The sequence below is a fragment of the Canis aureus genome, chromosome 10 (genome assembly GCF_053574225.1).
Source record: "Canis aureus isolate CA01 chromosome 10, VMU_Caureus_v.1.0, whole genome shotgun sequence".
Lineage (NCBI taxonomy): Eukaryota > Metazoa > Chordata > Mammalia > Carnivora > Canidae > Canis > Canis aureus.
In genome coordinates, this window is record NC_135620.1 from 2,725,800 (window position 1) to 2,746,712 (window position 20,913).

At 48.8% G+C, this 20,913-nt stretch overlaps 1 protein-coding gene across 22 annotated transcripts in view; it reads left to right on the forward strand.

Moving 5' to 3' along the window:
• Window positions 1–20,913, forward strand: part of RASGEF1C (RasGEF domain family member 1C) — an 80,449-nt gene that overhangs the window by 48,159 nt on the left and 11,377 nt on the right. For all 22 annotated transcript variants that reach the window (XM_077911109.1, XM_077911102.1, XM_077911115.1 and 19 more), the window contains 7 exons: window positions 530–667; window positions 8,326–8,532; window positions 9,593–9,667; window positions 17,881–17,970; window positions 19,378–19,480; window positions 19,952–20,031; window positions 20,115–20,210. In XM_077911109.1, coding sequence (XP_077767235.1) covers window positions 530–667; window positions 8,326–8,532; window positions 9,593–9,667; window positions 17,881–17,970; window positions 19,378–19,480; window positions 19,952–20,031; window positions 20,115–20,210 — 789 coding nt within the window. The remainder of the gene's footprint in view (window positions 1–529; window positions 668–8,325; window positions 8,533–9,592; window positions 9,668–17,880; window positions 17,971–19,377; window positions 19,481–19,951; window positions 20,032–20,114; window positions 20,211–20,913) is intronic.

Here is a 20,913-nt window from a genome sequence, read left to right on the forward strand (position 1 = left end):
GAGCAAGCCCCGTTCTAAACAGGTTCCAATGCAAGTCCCAATCTCATTGGCTTAGCTTAGGAGACATGTTCATCTGTGAACCAATCACTGTTCAGGTTGGGGAGTGTACCATGTACTCTTTGACCAGCACTGATCTGGGCCCATGCCAGGGGACCTGGGGCAAGGTCAGCTGCACCTGAACCCCAAGGGCTGGGGATGAGGGAGAGGGAAACCCCCAAAGCAAGCTGAGATGTTATTATCACAGAGAGGGAGATGGAATGCCCAGCAGGCAAACACAACAGAGGATACTGCCCCAAATGTGTCTGTCCATTGCTGTTCCCCCATGTGGTCAGCCCCCATCCCTATGTCATGTCCCTGTCACCTGACCCAGAGAAGGCACAAGGCATACCTCCTTTGGCTACCAGAGGCACTGCCCTAGTAGCCCAACCCCAGCTAAGGATGCACAGTGAGTGGCCAATGCGCTAGCTGATGGGGTCCTGCCTCTAGGCACCCTTCACCTTGCGAGGATGCTCCTTGGCTTGTCTTGCAGGCCCGGGTCCAGAAGTTTGGCCCCAAACTGCTCCAGTTGCTGGCCGAATGGACGGAGACATTCCCGCGGGACTTCCAGGAGGAGTCGACCATTGGGCACCTGAAGGATGTGATGGGCCGCATTGCCCCCTGTGATGAGGTAGGCAAACCTAGCACAAGTCCTACACCTGTCTGCACCCCTGCAGACAAGCCTGTTCCTGGAGCCAGCCTCAAGGCCTTCCCTCATCTTCTCATCTGTACCCTGTAGCCCCTGTAAAATCAGCCCTTTTCTCCATCAGGAAATTAGGCCTGCAGAGCTGGCAGGGAAACCAGGCCTCTCTCCTCCCCCGCACTCATACATGTCATCAGATGGCAAGCGAGGAAGGACCTACTCACGGGCTCTTGTGATCAGGCCCACTGGTCAGTGACCCATTAGGCTGGCCTGGAGAGCCCTGGTTGGGGCAGAGGAAGAAAGAGGGGGCCCCCCTGTGGCCAAAACCACATCCCAAGGTACCACCCTAGTACTCTAGTGGCTTGGAAGACAGCCAGTGGAGTGGGCATCAGGTGCTTCTGTACCCCACTCTACCCTGTTCTCCCAGCTGTATTACTCTGGGGGGAAGACCTTTAAAGGTATAAGGAGGACATAGATCCCCCCATCTCAGGGTAAGGGTCAGAATACAGAGCAGGACCCTGTGAAGCAGAGGGAGGTCTCCTGGCGCAGTCAGAAGAAGCAAATGTAGCAGAATCTCCAGAACAATTCTCCAGCAGTGCTCCAGTGGCCAGCACTGATGTGTTCCCTAGGACAGAACACGGCAGGGGGGTGGGGGGTGGAGGATGCAGGTCAGTTGCCCTGGGAGGACGCTGAATGTGGCAAGCTGGTAGCTAGTCATGTGCCTCAAAGTGGTTCAGACGTGACAGAGCCAGGTGCTTGTGAAACAAAGGAAAACTGCCAAGGCAGGATGGGCAATAGGGAGCCATAAAGCCTATAGCTTAACAGGCTCAGGGAAGGAGGCCTTGCCTATGGGCCACTTCACATAGTAAACAAGTGACTTAGCCACTCTGAGGGCTCAGTGAGATGAGGGTCATCTCTTCCTCCTCCATCTCCTCCTCCTTCTTTCTTCTCCACCCCTTTCTCCACCTCCCTCCTACCCCTCCTCCTCTGCATCCCCTAATCCACCTGGGGATCCTGACACTTGGCTTAGGATGCAGCAGGATATAGGGTCAGAGAAGACTCAATGATTGGATAAATCAAGAAGGATGGATTAGAAGCAGGGAGGGTATGCTGGCTGACTGGATGGATAGTTAGCTACTTTGATGGATGGGTAGGGGGGGAAGATAGATGTTTGGATATTCTGATAGGAAGATGGATATTTGGTATGAGTGGATGTGGAAAGATTGATGAGTGGGGATGGATGGATGGATGGATGGATGGATGAGTTGATGGATGAATAAGAATGGATGAGTGGATGGGTGAATAAGAATGGATGGGTGGATGGATAGGTGGATGGGTGGATGGGTGGATTGGTGGATAGATAGTGGATGGATGAATAAGGATGGATTGGTGGATGAGTAGATGGATAGATGGGTAGCTGAGAGGATGAACGAATAAGAATGGATTGATGGACGGGTATGTGGATGGATGAATAAGGAAGAATGGATGGGTCAATGGATGGATGGGTAGATATGAGTAGATGAATGGATGTGTGGATGAATAGATGGATGGATAGATGAGTAGATGAATGGAGAAGTGGATGGAAGGGTGGTTGGGTAAATGGATGGATGGGTAGGTGAGTGGATAGGTGAATAAGAATGGATGGGTGGATGGATGAATAAGGGTGAATGGGTAGGTGGATGGATGGGTCGATATGTGAGTGGACAGGTGGATGGATGGGTGAATGGATGGATGGGTGGGTGAATGGATGAGTGAATAAGGATGGATGGATAGATAGGTAGATGGATGGATAGATGGATGGATGGATGGATGGATGGATGGAGAGATGAATGGATGGGTGGTTGGGTGGTAGAAGGTTGGGTGGGTGGGTGGATGAATGGGTAGGTGAGAGGGTGAGTGAGTGGGTAGATGGATGGATGGGTGGAGAGATGGATAATTGGGTGGGAGGGGGAGTGGCTCAGTGGATGAATGGGTGGAGGGATGGATAGGTGGGTGGATGAGTGAGTGGCAAACATTAGGAAGGAAGGAGGAAAGATAGATGAGTAAATTGGGATGTGGGTATCATATAAAAGGAGAGATGGGCCCTAGCAGATGGGTGGATGCAGGGGTGGATGGATGAGGGTGTGCAAGGAGATGAGAGTCTCCTGCTTGAGCCCCTCTCCCCAGGAGGTCTTCAGCAGAATGAGATCTGAACCATCCACAAGACAAGACAGAACCATCCACCCTTGTCAGGCCTGCCTCTGCCAGTGTTGGAGCCGTTTCAAAGGCAAACCCTACCCTTCCAGCTGTGGTGGTAGGGATGGTTTAAGTCCTGCCTGGTTTCCTAGAGAAACAGGGCCTCCTTGCCAGCCTCTTAGAGCTGTCAGTCCTGCCACCAGGGCTGTGCTGGGAAATCCTTTCTAATCACGCTGTGGATGAGAAATGAGTGAGGCTTAGGAAGGGCTGTTGAGGGCAGCCATCCAACAGGTGTGGGTGTTCAGAGAACAAGCTCATTTGTTAACCTGGGATCCAGTCAGGTGTGCTGAGCACTGTGGGCTGGAATGAGGGTTCCTTGGCCCCACGCCCATCCACCCAGGCCCAGGCCAGGGCGCTTCCATGTGTCTTTGAGATCTCCAAGTTGCCCAGTTGCCCTTAACAGAGAGCAGCCACTCCAAAGTGATACCCTCTGGGTGCTGCCTCCCCTCCCCTGGAAGCTGCAGGTGGAATGTGGGTGGCTCCCCTTCCAGCATGGATGGCAAGGGCTCAACCCAGAAAGGAGCTGGTCTGATCAGGCAGGGCCAGTAGGACTCAGAGCATGAGGTCTGGATGGGGCCGCCTGAGCTCACTTGGATCCAGGCTCCAAAACCACAGCTGTGTGGCCTTGGGCAAGGCGCTTCACCTCTCTGAGCTTTGGTCTCTTCATCAGCAAAACAGAGAAAACCCGTTGCCACCACACAACTTTTTGGCAAAGAGTCCCCGACATCATGTGCACTGTTATTTTGGCTCTTGGTATATGTGAGCTGTGATGAGGAACAAATTGTTTCCAAAATTCAGGTGTTTGGGGCCTACTTTTAAGCTTTTACTGTGGAACATTACAAGCATACACAGACAGAGAAAAACAACCATTAACTCCCGTGATTTCATCACCTAGGCTCAACAATCATCAGCATTTTGCCAAATTCACTCCTTCTATCCCTTCACACATTTCTCCCTCCCTCCAAAGTATTTTTAAACATTGTATCTTTGGCTCCAAAAATATTTCAACATTTTGCTGTAAAGGATTTCTCACACAGGGATCGGGTCAGATGATATAAAGTGCCATGAGCAGGTCAATGAAATGATCCCGAGTGTTTTCAGAGCTGTGTGTCTTTGGGCAAGTTACTTGACCTCTCTGAGCCCTAAATGTCGTTCCTATAAAGAGGGAGGGTGATCAGGGCTATGAGATAACAGTGGGGCCCAGGGAAGAAGAGTAAACAGCATGGGGCCAGGGGCCAAGGGGGCTTCCTCATCAGAAGACCAGAAAAAGTACCACCTCTCGCATCAGCCCCCGCTCCTGAACCCCCATGTCCTTCCTTCACTACCCACCGCCTGGGAACAAAAGGCCAGAGAGGAGCTGAACAAGCCCTACTCCATGACCAAACATGGAAGCTTCCCCAGCATCTGGCGGTGGCACCGAGGTACCTGCTCAGGGCCACCCTGTGCGAGGCAGGGAAACCAGCTTTGGAGGGGGTACTGGTAGGTTGGACTCAGTAGTCTGGGTTCAGGGAGGCCAGTGCCGAGGCTGAGGATGGGAATCCAGGGAAGGTTCCAAGGTCCCAGCTCCAATAAGGGAGACCAGACAGGAGGACACTGGTGTCCTGGCCACACCCGCTGGATCAGCTGCAGAAGAGCTGTACCCTGGGCCCTGTGGGGGACTGGCTTGCTGTCCCCTTTCCACGACTACCTGCTGGGCTGACCCTGCTGCCCTCAGAGGCCCCCTCGCCCAAGGACACAGGTGGTCAAAAGCTGACACTGAAAATAACTGTGGCAGGTGAGGAGCTTCTGCCCACACAGGAGGGGGCTGAGCCCATTGCAAGTCTCCTGGGCTCACTGAGGTGGGATTTTCGAGAACTTCAAAGATAGAGGCCCATGGCTGTCCAGGCAGAGAAGAGGCTGGATAACGACAGCCTTCATCCCTGGACGACCCCTGCACTTGAAACCCAGCTTCATGTATGCAGCAGGTGGCTCCGTGGATTGCATGCGCATGAGCTACAAGGGGAAAGGCTCTCCCACGTTGGGCATGCCCCGGTACTCTGGAATCTGAATTCCTGATGGCGACAAGGGGCAGCCTCAGCATCCTCAGAGCCAGGTCTCTGGGTCTGCTCAGACGTACCTAGATCTCTCAGCTTCTATCCATGATTCCCAGGGTGTAAGAATCATGAGACAATGAGAGAAGGTGAAAGAGAAGGATAAATGCCATCCCCATATTCAAAGGGGGTATAGAAGATTCAGGAAAGAACCAACGGATAAGCTTGAGGTGAACACCACCGGAAAAATTCTAAAGGAAACAGAAAATGATAGTCATTCGGAGTACTGGTTTAGTAGAAACAAGTCTTGGGAAATTATCTGCGTATTTTTTTTAAGATTTATTTATTTATTTATTTATTTATTTATTCATTCATTCATTCATTCATGATAGACACAGAGAAAGAGAGAGAGAGAGAGAGAGAGGCAGAGACACAGGTAGAGGGAGAAGCAGGCTCCATGCCAGGAGCCCGATGCGGGACCCGATCCCGGGACTCCAGGATCACTCCCTGGGCCAAAGGCAGGTGCCAAACCGCTGAACTACCCAGGGATCCCCTATCTGCGTATTTTTAAAAGAGGGTAAGCACATGGTTCTATCAAACTACAGACACAAACACAGTGGGCCCCTGACCTCAGAGGGGCTCCACGGTCTACGCTGGCAAGGCCGACCAGCCAGAAGCAGGTGAAGGCCACATTCATCCAATCGGCACATGTGTGTGAGCCCTTCCCGTGTCCTTTGTGCTGGGGATGAGCAGAGAGTGACCTGGTCTGATCTTCATGGAGCTGGTAGTGCAAAGAGGAGATACACGATCCCCTGATCCACGCTCAGCCAAGGGTTGAAGGAGGCCTGGTGCTCTGAGGTCCCAAGGACGAGAGGAACATGCAGGGAGAGGCTGCACAGGCCCTGCCGGGGTCTCAGGCGAGAGGAGCAGGAGGGGCCTGTACCTGGAGCACTGAGAAGGGTAGCAGGGGCCATGTGGAGGCCACCAAATGTGGCCGGAGCTGACTTCAGGAATCCTGAGCCCCATTGCGGCTTCTGTCTTTGCAAAGGCACTGGGGCATTTTAAGGAAGATGTTAGATGTGCATTTTCAACAGACCTGCTCTGGCGGCAGAGTGGAGTGGAGAGGCTGGCACAATACGCCCACCCTACCCCCTGGCCCAAGGGCCTCCTGCAGCCACAGGGACACAGCAATGGCCTATACCACAGACACAAAGCACGGAAATGGCAGGAAGCAAAATCAGGAGGAGGCCACCAAGGACAAGAGGAGTGAGAGGTCCACTCACACACACTGGGTGGGGGTGGCCCCATGGCCGAGTGGCTCCAGAGCTCAGAGAGGCTGCATCTGTTCAGCTGGATGCTGTCCACGCAGACACTGAGTGACACACTGGGACATGAGGCAGCACGCCTAGGGACAGGGACAGACCACAGGGAACAGAGGGCTACACAGAGGCAGGGCAGCGGAAGGACGGTGCAGAGAGGCCTGCCCAAGGCCTGAGGCAGGAGGGACCGGAGGCAGGTGCAACCTGGGAGGGGGCCCGGGGATGCCTCCCTCAGAAGGTGGCCATGAATGAGGCCACATGGGCCAGGGTGGAGGACAGGGCATTGGGGAGGAGGGAACATGATGGCAGTGTGGCCGCCCAAGTGAGGAGAGAGATGGGGCCTGGGTGGGCATTGGGGCTCAGCACGCACTCAGTTCCCTATTTTCCCAGCATGCAAACGAGGACCTAACTGGCAATGTGCCAACCACACTCTCAGACTCAGCAGAGTTGTTCCTTCCACAGGTGATGGATGGAAGACTTGGACCTCAGTTTACCCACATACTGTCCAGTGGGCCTGCCCCCACCAAGGCTCTGGGAGCAAGATTCAGGGTTTGGGTTTGGTTGAGATTAGCAGCCTCCTGTCCTGGTTCCTGTATCCCAAAGGCTCTTGTCTGAGGCCCCTTGACAAAGAAGCACTTCCGAGAGTGCCAGATGATGCCACCTTGGTCACCGGAGCTCTGGGCACCAACAGTGCTGGACTTCCCGGCCCCCTGGAGCCCTGTTGGGCTTGGGGAAGCACTGAGGCCTCCCATGCACACTTGGCCCAGGTAGCCAGATGCCCCACCTGCAAGCATTTTTTATGTGTTTCAAAGCAGCATGAGAAAGCACGCTTTTTTTTTTTTTTTAAGATTTTCTTTATTTATTCATGAGAGGCAGAGATATAGGCAGAGGGGGTAGCAGGCTCCATGCAGAGAGCCTGATGTGGGACTCGATCCTAGGACCCCGGGATCATGACCTGAGCCAAAGGCAGACGCTCAACCACTGAGCCACGCAGGTGCCCTGACAAAGGACGCTTCTATCCGACGGTATCCGGCCGCACCAGCTCCTGAGCATCCGTTACCCTCCCAGGCCCCTGGGGCCACTGGGCACCCGCCTGCCTGCATGATGGCTCATCACTGCCAGGAGGCCAGGCCCAGACACTTTCCACTGCTCCCAAGCCAGTTCCCCCTGACTTGTGGGGCTTGAATCAACCTCTGGGGGTGGGGGGCATTTGCTGACCAGTTTGGGGGTTTCTCCTGTGGACAACTGACCAACCCCTTGGAAGCATGGGCGTCAAGCTCAGTAAACACAGCCATGTCCAATGATGTCTTTCTTGGAGACAGGGGTCCCCCAGGGGGAAATAGAGCCCATGCCAGGGAGGGTGTGGGTGTGGGAGGGCAGGTGCCCCTCCAGGTCACCACACCCCATCCAGGGTGGCCCAAAGCAAGAATGCATCCGTGCCAGCTGCACGGTGAGATACTTTTGTCAGTGTGAGCGATTATTCAAGGCCTACAGTGTGCCCAGAGCCAGGCCTCGATCTGCCGACACAGAGGGGGCCGCTCAGGCTTCCCTGCCCCTGCCGAGCTGCCACTCTAGTGAGGTGGTAAACAGCCCTGGTCATCTCCCACGGTGGTCCTATAGGGAAGTCACAGAGGGTGACCTGAACAAGTACTGTCGGGGCACAGATGGGGCTATGTCACTGGTCAGGAAGGCCTCTCCAAGTCAAGAGAGAGGAGGGCCTGGGTGGGAACCCCCATGACAGCTGGGCAAAAAGCCAGTACCAGGGGCAGGGCCCATTCCATGCCTTCCTCCTCTCTCCCCGCCTCTCCGTGGTGGCGCGCCCCAGTCTGCCCCACAGCCCAGAGAACTGGGGCAGCCCTGGGAGTCACCCTCCCTGGCATGGGCTCTTCTGGTAATCCTGCAGCCTTTCCCCACTGCCCTGGGCTGGATCCTGCTTCAGGGTGGGGACAGGAGCAGGCACCCCTAGCCACAGCTCACATCCCAACTGGCCCAGAGCCTCAGACGCTAGACGCGAGGAGATGGGTTTGAGGCATGAGCTCCTCCCTTTCCACCTCCCCTCCAGGCCTACCGAAAGAGGATGCATCAGCTCCTACAGGCTCTGCACCAGAAGCTGGCGGCTCAGGGCCAGGGCCAGGGCCCAGAAGCCGTGCTGGGGGCCGACAAACCCATCTCCTACAGGACCAAGCCGCCAGCCTCCATCCACAGGGAGCTTCTTGGCATCTGCAGTGACCCCTACACTCTGGCCCAGCAGCTGACCCATGTGGAGCTGGTGAGCAAGCCTGTGCCATCCTCTAGCCAGACCCAGAGGCAAGGACAGCTGAGAACCAGCCATCCCTGGTCCTCACCTTGGCTCAGCGTACCCCAGGGCTTGAGCCCGTCACAGCAGGGCCAGCTGGGCACCTCTAGGATGCCCTGGCTCTGGAGCAGTCTCTCACCTTCCAATAGGAGGGCTGCACATGCTAGGCCTGCCCAACTTTGACCCTTGGCCTGCCTGAGAGGATGGGCCTGGGACAGAGGAACTGGGTCCCAATCCTGGCTCTGCCACCCCCTGCTGTGTGAGCTTCCTACCACTGGTGTCTTCCCTACCAGGGCCTCAGTTTTCCCATCTAGGACTCACAAACACTGCACCACCACCTTCTCCTTCTGGAGAAGTCCGATAGGCTGGACTCTGGATACATGCAGCCTAGCCTTCAGCATGTTGGATTCCTTGTACATGCAGAGGCCAAGGGGCCTGTCCCAGACAGAGGGGAGGTGGGGGAGTAGGTTTCTTCTCTTTTAAACCTCCGCCACCACCATTTATGGCTCCCTGACTGCTTTCTGGTGTTATACTCAGCACTCTATGTGTACTATCTCAGTTCATCTTCCCACCACTCTGTGTGGGAGGTGCTATTATTATTCCCTTTGCATCAATGAAGAAACAAAGGTCCAGAGAGTTTAAGTGACTTGCCTGAAGTCACACAGTAAAAGGGACAGAGCCAGGATTGAATTCTGACCCAGACCCTGGGCTCTTGGCCACTAGGCCTCCCCTGGAGGAAGCAGGTAATTACCCAGTTTCCAGCCTGGTGTCCTGGGTATCACACCTCCCAAGCACCCCTTATGGGGACATTGCCTCCTGCCCCCCATGAGCTAGGGACAGCAGCCCTTGGGCATGGTTTCAAGCTCTGTGACAACCCAGAACGGGGTTGTGGAGCGCTTGTGAGAAGGGCAGGTGTCCAGAGACCCTCCCGGGGTGGGCTGAGGGAACCTGCAGGAGGACATGCCAGCCCCCCAATGCCATGCCCTGCCCATGGGTCCCCCCTTTCCCGACTCCTCTTCTCCTTCTGGTGCAGGAACGGCTGCGGCACATCGGGCCTGAAGAGTTTGTCCAGGCTTTTGTGAACAAGGACCCTCTGGCCAGCACAAAGGTAGAAGGAAGGCCCTTGGACAGGCCGGCCCACTGGGCCCTTGGGGGAATGCCACGAGTGTCAGCTGGGCGAGCTTCCGGGGGGCCCAGAGCAGAGCAGATGGGCTTTGGGGGGCTGTGCCCACTCCATCCCTGCCCCTCCAGCTTGCCCCCCAAACCGAGGGCCTCAGACCCCGACAGCTCTGAGTCCTGGGGAAGCCACCTGTCACCAACCCAGCGGGGGCGGATGCGGGGTGGGTGTGGAGCTGAGGCCGCTGGGTCGGGAGGAGAGTGGAGGGCGCCCCAGGTGCGCGCAAGACCTCCAAGCTCTCTGGGCGCGTTTCGGTGGGCGCTGGTGCCCTCCAGCGGCCACCCGGGGTAGCGCCCTAGTGGGCTTTTGCCCTCTGGCTTAATAGAAGAGCAACTGTATTTAGAATGCATTTTCACCTCTCAGATAAGCAAAGATTAAGCATTGTGGGTATGTAGGGGAAGAAGCACACGCGTACATGGCTGGTACAGGGTGAAATTGGCACAGCCGCTTTGGGGGGCATCTTGGCAATAGTATCAACACTTGAAATGTACACTCTTGACCCCAACTTTATCCGCCTAATAATTTATCCTACGGATATACACACGCACGTACACGAAGATGTGTGCATGAAGATATTGTGCACTATTAGGACCAAAGGCTGGAAGCAAACTGTCTTATCATCCTTGGGGACTCAATTACAAGTTATAGTATGTCCACATATGGAATGCTATGCATCTATTACAAAGAATAAGTGACTAGAAGTATAGAATACCCAGATCCACTATAGAGAGAAAAAACTAGAGTGAAGGTCAGGACAAAGAGGATGTGGCCATTTGTGTAACAACAAAAGGTGGGTGCGTGATACCTGTTTGCACAATCCATGCCTGTGAACAATCTCTAGGAATATGGGTTACTCGCAGGAGCTGGTTGTTCTTTACGTTTGGTTTTGCTTTGGGGTTTTGGCCATCTCCAAGAATTACTTATTTTTTGTGAAGTACATCGAAGATTGCACGTGACCTCTCTTCACCCATCTGTGGTAGACAGACATTTGTGGTGTTTCCAGCCTCTTGATTATAGATACTGCTGCTACAAATGTTCTTACATGTTTCCCTGTACATTGGTGCGTATTTTTCTAGGGCATCAGTTCTCAAATAATTTGGATTTAGGATCCCTTTAGACTCTTAAAAATTATGCAGGACCCCCAAAAACTTGGTTATGTAGATTATATCTACCCATATTCATCATATTAGCTTTTAAAACTGATAACTGTAGGGCAGCCCTGGTGGCGCAGCAGTTTAGCACCGCCTTCAGCCCAGGCCATGATCCTGGAGTCCTGGGATCCAGTCCCATGTCAGGCTCCCTGCGTGGAGTCTGATTCTCCCTCTGCCTGTGTCTCTGCCTCTCTCTCTCTCTCTCTCTCTCTCTCTCTCTGCCTCTCATGAATAAATAAGTAAAATCTTTAAAAAAACTGATAACTTTTAAAGATATTTATTTATTCAAAATAGCAATAATAACCTATTACAGGTTCACATAAGTGGTATATTTTATGGAAATAACTAGATTTTCCGAAGTAAAAAATTCTTGGGAAGAATGATATTGTTTTACAGTATTCTTACAAATCTCTTTAATAACCAACATAACAAAAAGACAGCTAGGTTCTCTTACCTGCTTCTGCATTCAACCCCTTAATGTACATTATTTTGGTTGAAAATCCAACCTCTCACAAATATATAGTTGGAAAAGGGAAGAATATTTTACAGCATTTTCAGATGAGTGAATATTTTCCTTTGATACTATGCTAAAATTCAGCAGGTTTGTAAAGATTAATTGCAATTTGGAATCTGAAAATATACCAGTGGACTTTCTGTGCTCTATTACATTAAAATCCATTGGTCCATCTTGCATCTTGAATGGATCTTTTGCTCCTGCATGATATTATAACATCATACATCAGACATTTGGAAACTATGAGTTCACTGAATTGGGCAGATCCTCCAAATGTTGGTACATTTCATTCATTATACAACATTTTTAAATCATATCCACTAAAATCATTACTGATCTTATCCTTCCAAAAAAAGCCCTTGAGTATTGGGAAACTCTCAAGATCACAGAGGAAGATACATATTTTACAAGTTCCCAATTCTCTGTTGAGATCTTGAATTTTAACATTAGCAACAAACACTATCAATTGTTTTCTTGAAGTGACAGGCTCATTTTGTTGGTTTTCAAGAAAATATCAACCAAATAATGAAGTCCGAAAAACCATAGTTGGTCAGTCCTTTGAGTAGAAATGGTGTTTCATGAGAAAAGTGGCCAGTACTGCTCACAAGTCTATCACACTACTGCTTTTCCTCAAGATTTGACTTCTGTATGCAGAAGTGCTTTTATGTACTGCTTTGTCATGTAGAATATCAAAGAGATGTGTGCACAAGATTGAGATTTGATAGGATTGAAGAGTTTGCTTCCCCACGGACATTCTGAAATCACACTCAATTTTTTTCTCTTTGACTATGAACATGTGATAGTGAAGAACGTAATGACCATGAGTATGGTTTGATGACTCTGCCTTGTTTTGGGCTATGTTGGGAGCGATTTTACCCACTATTCTTTTACACATCTGTGCAAATGTCAACACACTGGAAAGATAATGACACTGTGTGAATATGAAACTGGTTGTGCCCTTGAAGAATTGTCACTCCACAATATACCTAAGAGGGAAATCACACTGTCACAGGCGATGCCAGGTGAGGCTGTACCCATTAGCACTGCCAGCAGGGAGGTATTCCTTCTCCACATCCTCAATGACACTTAAAATTGTCAAACTTTTACGTATTTGTCAAACTGTTAAAGGGAGCATCTTTCCATATGTTTTGAACATTCCTGTTTTCTGTGAAATGCCTGTCATCCAGTTTCCTATTGGGGTGATTTGGCTTTTTCTTGAGTATTTTAAAAGAGGTTTTTTGATGTTTTTTTTTTTTTTAATATTCTGTATTTTTTAAAGATTTTATTTATTCATGAGAGACACACACAGAGAGAGGCAGAGACATAGGCAGAGGGAGAAGCAGGCCCCCCAAAGGGAGTCCAATGTGGGACTCAATCCCAGGACCCCGGGATCACAGGCGGAGCCAAAGGCAGACGCTCAACCACTGAGCCACCCAGGCTGCCCTGGTGTTTTTAATTTTAACTTCATCAAATTCACTAACATTTTCCTTTACATTTTTTTAGTGGGGAAGGGAGTAAGAAATCCCTCCCTACACCCTACCCAGGTCATAAATATAATCTCTAATGTTTTATTCTAGAAGTCTTAGAATTGTGCCCTTCACATTTAAGCCTTGGATTTAAAATTCACTTCGTGGATATGGCCTGAATTGGAGATCCATGTTCATGGTTTTACCACACAAATAGCAACTTTTCCTACACCATTATTGATGTATTGTCTTGCTCACTAATACGCCCCAACGGTTTTGTCACTATCATATGTCATGTTCAATCAACATGTGTAGATCTGTTCCTGGACAGTCTGTTCTGTCCACTGGTCAATTTTTCTATCTCTGTATCAATATACACTATCTCCATTATTGTGGTTGTATGATCAGTTTTTTCTCATTGTCTAGTGAAGGAAAGCCTCTGGTTCTTCTTTACAAGTCACTGAGATATTCTTGGTCTTGTTTTTCTATTTGAAATTTTGTATCCCTTGTAAATTCAGTGAAAAATCTTACTGGGATTTTGTTAGAATATATGAAATATGGACCAATTTAGGAGGAATTTGCGTTTTCATGATACCGAGTCATCCGACCCATACAAATGGTGTGTCCTGCCATTTACTTAGATCTAATGTTTTACTTTCTAATGTTCTATAACTTTCTCCATAAAAATATTAAACAGATTTAGTTATATTTTCCCTCTGAGTTCCTTATGCATATTTTTGCTATTATTTATGGCATATTCTATTGTACTTATTTCTGAACTGCTTCTGTCATTTAAGGAATGTCATCAACTTTTGTATGTCAACTTTGTATCTGATGATACTGTACATTCTTGCTATTTCTCATAGTTTTTCTTAATTCTTTGGTGTTTTTCACATATACAGTTACATCATCCAAGAATAGAGACAGTTTTTTCCTTCCTTCCCAATCCTTATTCTTTTTATTTTTAGTGTAGTCATACAAAGAATCCTCCACTGATATGAGATGGACATGAATAACATATGGGTCCCATGTTGTACATCTCTGAAACATTAGGATTATTAGTTGTTGCAGAATAATCCCGCTAAGTCTGACCAAATTTGTTTTTCTTGCTCATTGTGCTAACTAGCACCCCTGGCAAAATATTTAAGAAGTGTTGCTAACTGACATCCTTCTTTTGTCTTTATTTTAAGATATTATTTATTCATTCATGAGAGACAGAGAGAGAAAGGCAGAGACATAGGCAGAAGGAGAAATAGGCTCCCTGCATGGGGCTTGATACAGGACTTGATCCCAGGACCCCGGGATCACAGGCAGAGTCAAAGGCAGAGTCAAAGGCAGATGCTCAACCACTGAGCCACCCAGTTGCCCCTTTTGTCTTGATTTTAAACAGAATATTTTTACATGTCACAATAGAGTATGATGTTTGCTCTGAGATTTTTTTTCAATGACATTTATCAGCTCAAGGAAGTCCTATGGTCCTACTTTGCTGAGAATTCTTATCATGAATGATTATTGCATTTTATCAACTATTTTGTCTGAGTCCATTAACCTTATGTTCTCTTCCCTTTCAAACTGTTACGTGATTATTTTATACAGGAGTCCCCCTCTTTATCTGTGGGGTATATGTTCCAAAACCCCCAGTGGATGCCTGAAATCATGGATGGCACTGAACCCTATATGTACTACATTTTTTACTACACATGTTATGATAACACTTATGAATCAGGCACACTAAGAGATTAACAACAATAACTAAAAACCAAAAAGAACAATTATAACAGTATACTCTAATAAAAGTTATGTGAGTGTGGCCCCCCTCTCTCAAAATATCTTATTACATTGTACTAACCCTTCTCCCTGTGATGATATGAGATGATAAGATGCCTATGTGATGAGATGAGGTGAGGTGAAAGCCATAGGCAGTGTGATGTAGTATTAGACTACTAGTGATCATCTTGCTTCTGGACCATGGTTTATGACAGGTAATTGAAACCACAGACAACAAACCATGGATAAGGGGAGATCTAATGTATTAGTTGGTTTTTTTTCTTTTTCAATGTCAAACCAACCTGGCATTTTTGGAAAAAAATGAAACTGAGTTGTGATCATTATCTTTTTTGTACACCCTTAGGCTCAATTTGCTCTTATTTTATTTAGGATTTCTGCAACTATAATCATGTGATTGACTTGTCAGTTTCCTTTCTGTTCCCGTTCTTGTCTAGTCTTTGTTTTCTCTCTCCCTGTTCTCTGTTCTGTGTTCCTGGACCATTTGGTAGAATTTGCTAGTGAAACCATCTGAGTCTAGTATTTCCTTTTAGGGAAGACTTTTATGTAGCTGTTCAAGATTTTCCTTGTTTTAGTAATTTTAGGACTATTTAGGCTTTCTATTTCTTCTTTACTCTGTTTAATTTATATTTTTCCAGAAAGTTGACTCAGTCCTCCTAACTTTTCACATTTATAGACACAAAGTTATTCACAATATTCTCTAGTTATCTTTTCAATCTTTCACACTCATATTCACAACTAATCTTTATATTTATCTCTCCATTTCTTCATCAATCTTACTAAGCATGCATCAGGGTTTTTTTTTTTTAAGATTTTATTCATTTATTCATGAGAGAGAGAGGCAGAGACATAAGTAGAGGGAGAAGCAGGCTCCACACAGGGAGACTGACGTGGGACTCGATCCTGGGTCTCCAAGATCAGGCCCTGGGCTGAAGACGGCGCTAAACCGCTGAGCCACCCAGGCCACCCCATTCATCAGTTTCAGTAGTCTCTTCAAATAAAGAGTTTCTGGCTTCATTGACTCTATAGAGAAAAAAAATGAAATAGTGAAGAAAGATGCAACACATAGAGTAAATCTTTATTATTTCCTATCATCTGCTTTCTTTGGATTCTTTCTTTGTTATTATTTTTCTAATTTTTTATGTTGGATGTTCAGCCTGTTTTTATCCTTTCTTCTGTCCTAATAAAAGTATGAAAGACTATTCGTTTCTTTCTAAATGTATTTTTTATTTTCAGCCTCCAAATTTTGTCTTTCAGCATTCTCATTTTCATTTCCTTGGTGACTTTATCTTTGACCCATAGATTATTTTTAAATGTGTTTTTAGTTTTCTATTTGAAAAGAATACACATTCTCATATGATTGAGTGCAGGCAGGCTTCCAGACTTGTTCATTAACTCAACTACGTAAATTGTGTTGCTTAAATTTATAACTGTTTTTTTAATCCCCATAGTCTATGCATTGCTGATATTGTGTTAAAATCTCTCACTGTGGCAATAAGATTTGATTTCTTCCTACAAAGGAGTTTACCCTTCTGACTATATTTGCCTCCATATTTTGAGGCTATGTTGTTAGGCACAAGCAAGTTTAGATTTGTGACATATTCTTGATTAATCAAATCTTTTATCATTATGCAGTTACCCTTGAATCTACTCTGGTGCTTTTTGCCTTAGAGTCTTTTTTTGCCTTAAAATCTATTTTGTCTAATATTAGTATAGCTATGTGATATTCATCATATATATTTTTCAATTTTTTACCTATATCCTTGGGCTTGGGGTGTGCCCCACTACTTGAAAATAGCAAGCAGCTGGAGTTTTAAAATTATAGCAACTGTAATTACCGACTTATATGGGTTCAGTTTTACCACCTTCTGTGCATCCTTCACTTGTCTTCCCACCTCTTCCCTGTCTTTTCTCTCCTTCCTGTACTTCTTTTGGATTAATAGATCCCCTGTTACATTTTCCCCTCTACTTATCGAAGGTCACACTGACAATTTCAATGTGGATATTGAAGTCAACTTGAGTTGAATCTTTTAAACGGTGGTGCATTTATGCAGTTGAATTTTTAAAAATATTTTAATTTATTCATAAGAGACATAGGCAGAGGGAGAAGCAGGCTTCCTGTGGGAAGCCTGATGTGGGACTTCATCCCAGGAGTCTGGGATCATGGCCTGAGCAGAAGGTCTCATAACCTTCGTGATCATGATCCCCCTGGGATCACAACCAGAGGCTCAACCACTGAGCCACCTATGTGCCCCTGCAGTTGAATATTTTACCTCAATTGAAAAATTATATTTCCAAGGGATATTTTATGGCATGAAAAAGTTCATGTGGAAAAATATGGAAATATATATATAATTATATATAGATAGAAAGAGGCCCACATACAGTTGACTCTTGTTATTTAACATGATTATATCCCATGATATCATCATGAACATACCACTGCAGTAAATACCACTGCTCCCAAGGGAAATACAGGGTTGGATCCCTTGCAAGCCTCACACCACATTTACATCAACCAGTCCATACATAGCCTTGCATTGTGTGTGTGTTTGGCTGAAAAACACCTTATTTAATATATATTGTTCTTCCAATAACATTGAACTCATAGCCAGCAGTGCCATGACTCATGTCTGAGTGAAGCTTATCTAACACATATTTTCTCCTTAGGGCACATCACAGCCTTCAAATGCTTAGAAGCTTTAGTGCTAGTGCTTGGAGCGCTTTAAGCAGGGAACTCACCATCGCACTGAATAGACCACAAGAAAAAGAAAGACTTGTTCACAGTATGGGAGCTAATACAAGAAGCCAGGTTGTCACTTAGCTCAACCTCAGCTGGGAACACACAGTCACTTTGGGTGACTCAGATTTTTTTTGCCACCCTGCACATATCCATGAATGACAGTGAAAGTGGCAGGAATAGTGATTTGAGGTTACAAATATATTTTTAGCAAGCAGACATATTCACAAATACAGAATCTATGAATAATGATAATCAACTGTGTGTGGGGTATATATATACATATGCAATTACATATTATGTATATCATATTAAATTATGTCTTTGAATGTATAGAAAAAAAGACTGAAAGGATATACATCAAATCATTGATATTTGTAAATGGTTTTAAGGTTCCAGCATTTTCTGGATTATCTATAATAACAACAAACTGATTTCATTCCAAAAGTTGACAGAGAGACTGAGTATGGTCCTTGCATCTTTCCTAGCCTTGTTTCAGTGAGAAGACTACTAATCTGGAGGCTTATGTGAAATGGTTCAACAGATTGTGCTACCTCGTGGCAACTGAGATCTGCATGGTGTGTAAAAAGCTGGGGGGGGGTGGGGCATGACCTGGCACAGCCAAAGGAGGCCAGGGACATGATCTAGCATAGCCAAAGGTGGCAGGGGTTGGGGGCAGGCCCCTTGGAGGGAACCAGAACCAGAAGCCTGTCTGTTTCCAAGATCAAGAGAGAGGTGCCCAAGATCAAGCTGAGCACCTCTCTGGGACACCAGGTGTCACCCAGCTTGCATGCAATGACATTTCCCTCTGGGTAGAGCCTGGCACAGATCCCCTGGACTCTGACAGAGAGTGCCAGAGACCACTTGCCGAAGGTGTAAGAGGCAGTTTACTGCTCTGCCAAGTGGCTCTGCTCCCTCCATCTGTGCCTGTCTGCCTTGGGTGGGCCCGGCCAGCAGCCATGCTGTGTTTGCCTCTCTCAGGATTTAGAATAGAAATGACCCAACCTTTAAGAATTGGGAGATTGTACATGTAAAGTCCAGGTTTCCAGCTTCTCCCAGAAATCAGGAAGACTTGTCAACACCAAGCCAGATGCACGAGTCACAAGTCATGGTCCCTTAGGACCAGACCCTCTTTGCTCTCTTCACTTCCTTAGAGTGCAGGGATCCTCCTCCAAGCCCCTCTCACCATCAGGTGAAGCCCTAGGGCACTTTTATCAGGGAATGATTGGAAGCAACTTAGGTGCCAGGTGGAGCTCTCCAGGAGCAAATGCTGAGATAGAAATTGGGAGAACAGAGAAAGGGGCAGGAAGGCTCAGAAGGAGAAGCTGGTCTGCGGTGCCTCAGCCTTGGGCTGAGCACCCACAGCGGGCTGAAATGCTTGGCCTCTATCCCCCTCCTTGCTCAGCCATCACTGTCACCGCATAGGCTGCCTGGGAGGGACAGGAAGGACCTCAGGAGGGAGGCTTTCTGAAGGTGGTTCAGGCAGCATGTCTCATGCTTCTTGGTAAAGACCACTGCTGCACATAAGTCGGGCAAGCTAAATCTGTATGGGGAGAACAGAAGATAGGGTTCTCAGGCCCCCCTACTTCCTGCATTTCCATGTCTGGCCTGACAGCTCAGATGGGGCTTTACTTGGGCAAAGCTGGGCTGAACCTTCCCTGGAGTTGGGTAGTGCTTCTCCAGGATGGCTGGGGGGATGATAGAGATTGTTTGGAGCCCCCAGAGAAGTCAAAGTCCCAATCACTTAGCCGTAAGCTGGAGGCGAAGTCATGCAGTCATTTAACAGAAAACAGTGACAGGGCTGCTCCTGGGATGGGACCTGGGTCAGTGTGTGGCCCCAGTGTGGGGAGAGCCAGCTTGATGCTGGGGGGGCGGGCGAGGGAGCCATGGAAGGTGCTGGAGCTGGACCTGAATGTCGCTGAGAGACTGGCCTAAGGTCAAGGTGGGGACGTGTCAGAACTGAAGCTCCCGTGCCCTGTCCCCAGCCGGCCAAGAAGAAGCAGAGGGCCCAGGTGGTGGAGTTCTTCATCGATGTGGCCCGAGAGTGTTTCAACATTGGCAACTTCAACTCTCTGATGGCCATCATCTGTGAGTAGGCTGGCCAGGCCCCTGCTAGGAGCGCCCCCTAGAGGCCGGTGCTGGCACATATGGGCGAGGGGCGGGGCGGAAGCCTGGGCACTCCTCTGGGCAGGGTGGGTGCAGTTAGGAGCACATTCCCTTGCCCCCCGAGGTCCCGGAGAGGTGCCCCTTTGAGGCAAGTTTAGCCTCCTTGGGGAGCTTCGGGGGCGCTTGGCCATATGTCCCCAGATCCAGGGAGAGTGGGGACCCAAAACAGAGCTTGGTCAGGGTGCAGGGCCAGTGTCGCGGGGAGTGGGACAGGGGCCTGCACAGAAGCCAGGCTCACCCGGACACAGTGGCCACCAGCACCTGCCCACCCACCGTCCTGCCATCTGTGGCAGGCTCATCCTGCTGGGGCCACCCCCCAGTCCCCCTGCCCCAGGGAGTAAGCAGCCTGTGACACCTGGAGATGCCCCCCCAGCCCCACCCTCCCTCTTCCAGCCGGCATGAACATGAGCCCTGTCTCCAGGCTGAAGAAGACCTGGGCCAAAGTGAAGACGGCCAAGTTTTTCATCCTCGAGGTGAGCAAGGGCCACCGGGCTGCCAGCTGGCACTGGCCGACCCTAGGACACAGCTCCCCTACTGCCTTCCTGTCTCTTTCTAGCACCAGATGGACCCAACAGGGAACTTCTGCAACTACAGAACAGCCCTGCGAGGAGCGGCCCACCGCTCCCTGACAGCCCACAGCAGCCGAGAGAAGGTAGGTCAGAGGCTGGAATGGCCTTCAGAGCTCCTCCCTACTCCCCACCTTGGCCCAGGTGGGCTGCATCAGAGAGCCTAGCTGGTGGCTCAACCCCCTGCCGTTCTGCAGTATCTATGTAGACGGCCATGTTCCCTGGATGCCTCCAAAATGCGGGACTCACCACCTCACAGAACAGATTACCCATGCCCAAGCAGCTCTAACTGATAGGAAGTACTTCCTGGGGGGAAGTACTTCAGGCTGGGGTTATCCTCTCTGGAGGGTCATGCCAAGTGAGGCTCCTCCCTCTTCTTTTTTTTTTTTTTTTAAGATATTTATTTACTGAAAGAGAATGCAAACACAGCAGGGGGAAGGGCAGAGAGAGAGAGAGACTCTCAAGCAGACTCCTAGATGAGCAGAGACCAATGTGGGCCTCAATCTCACGACCCTGAGATCATGACTTGAGCCGAAATCAAGAGTCAGATGCTCAGCCAGCTGAGCCACTCAGGCACCCCCTGGCTGCTCCCTCTTCTACCCACCAGTCCTTAAGTACCCCCAGGCCCCCTCTTCCCTCCAAAGCCAACAGCCCAGGCCTGCCCCGCTGTACTCCAGTCTCCAATCCCCTCCGCACTTGGATCTCTTTGGTTCCTGAACAGTTTCACTTGTCAGGGTCCCTCTGTTTCAGATCAAATTGTTTCCAATATATAGGGACTTACACCTTCTC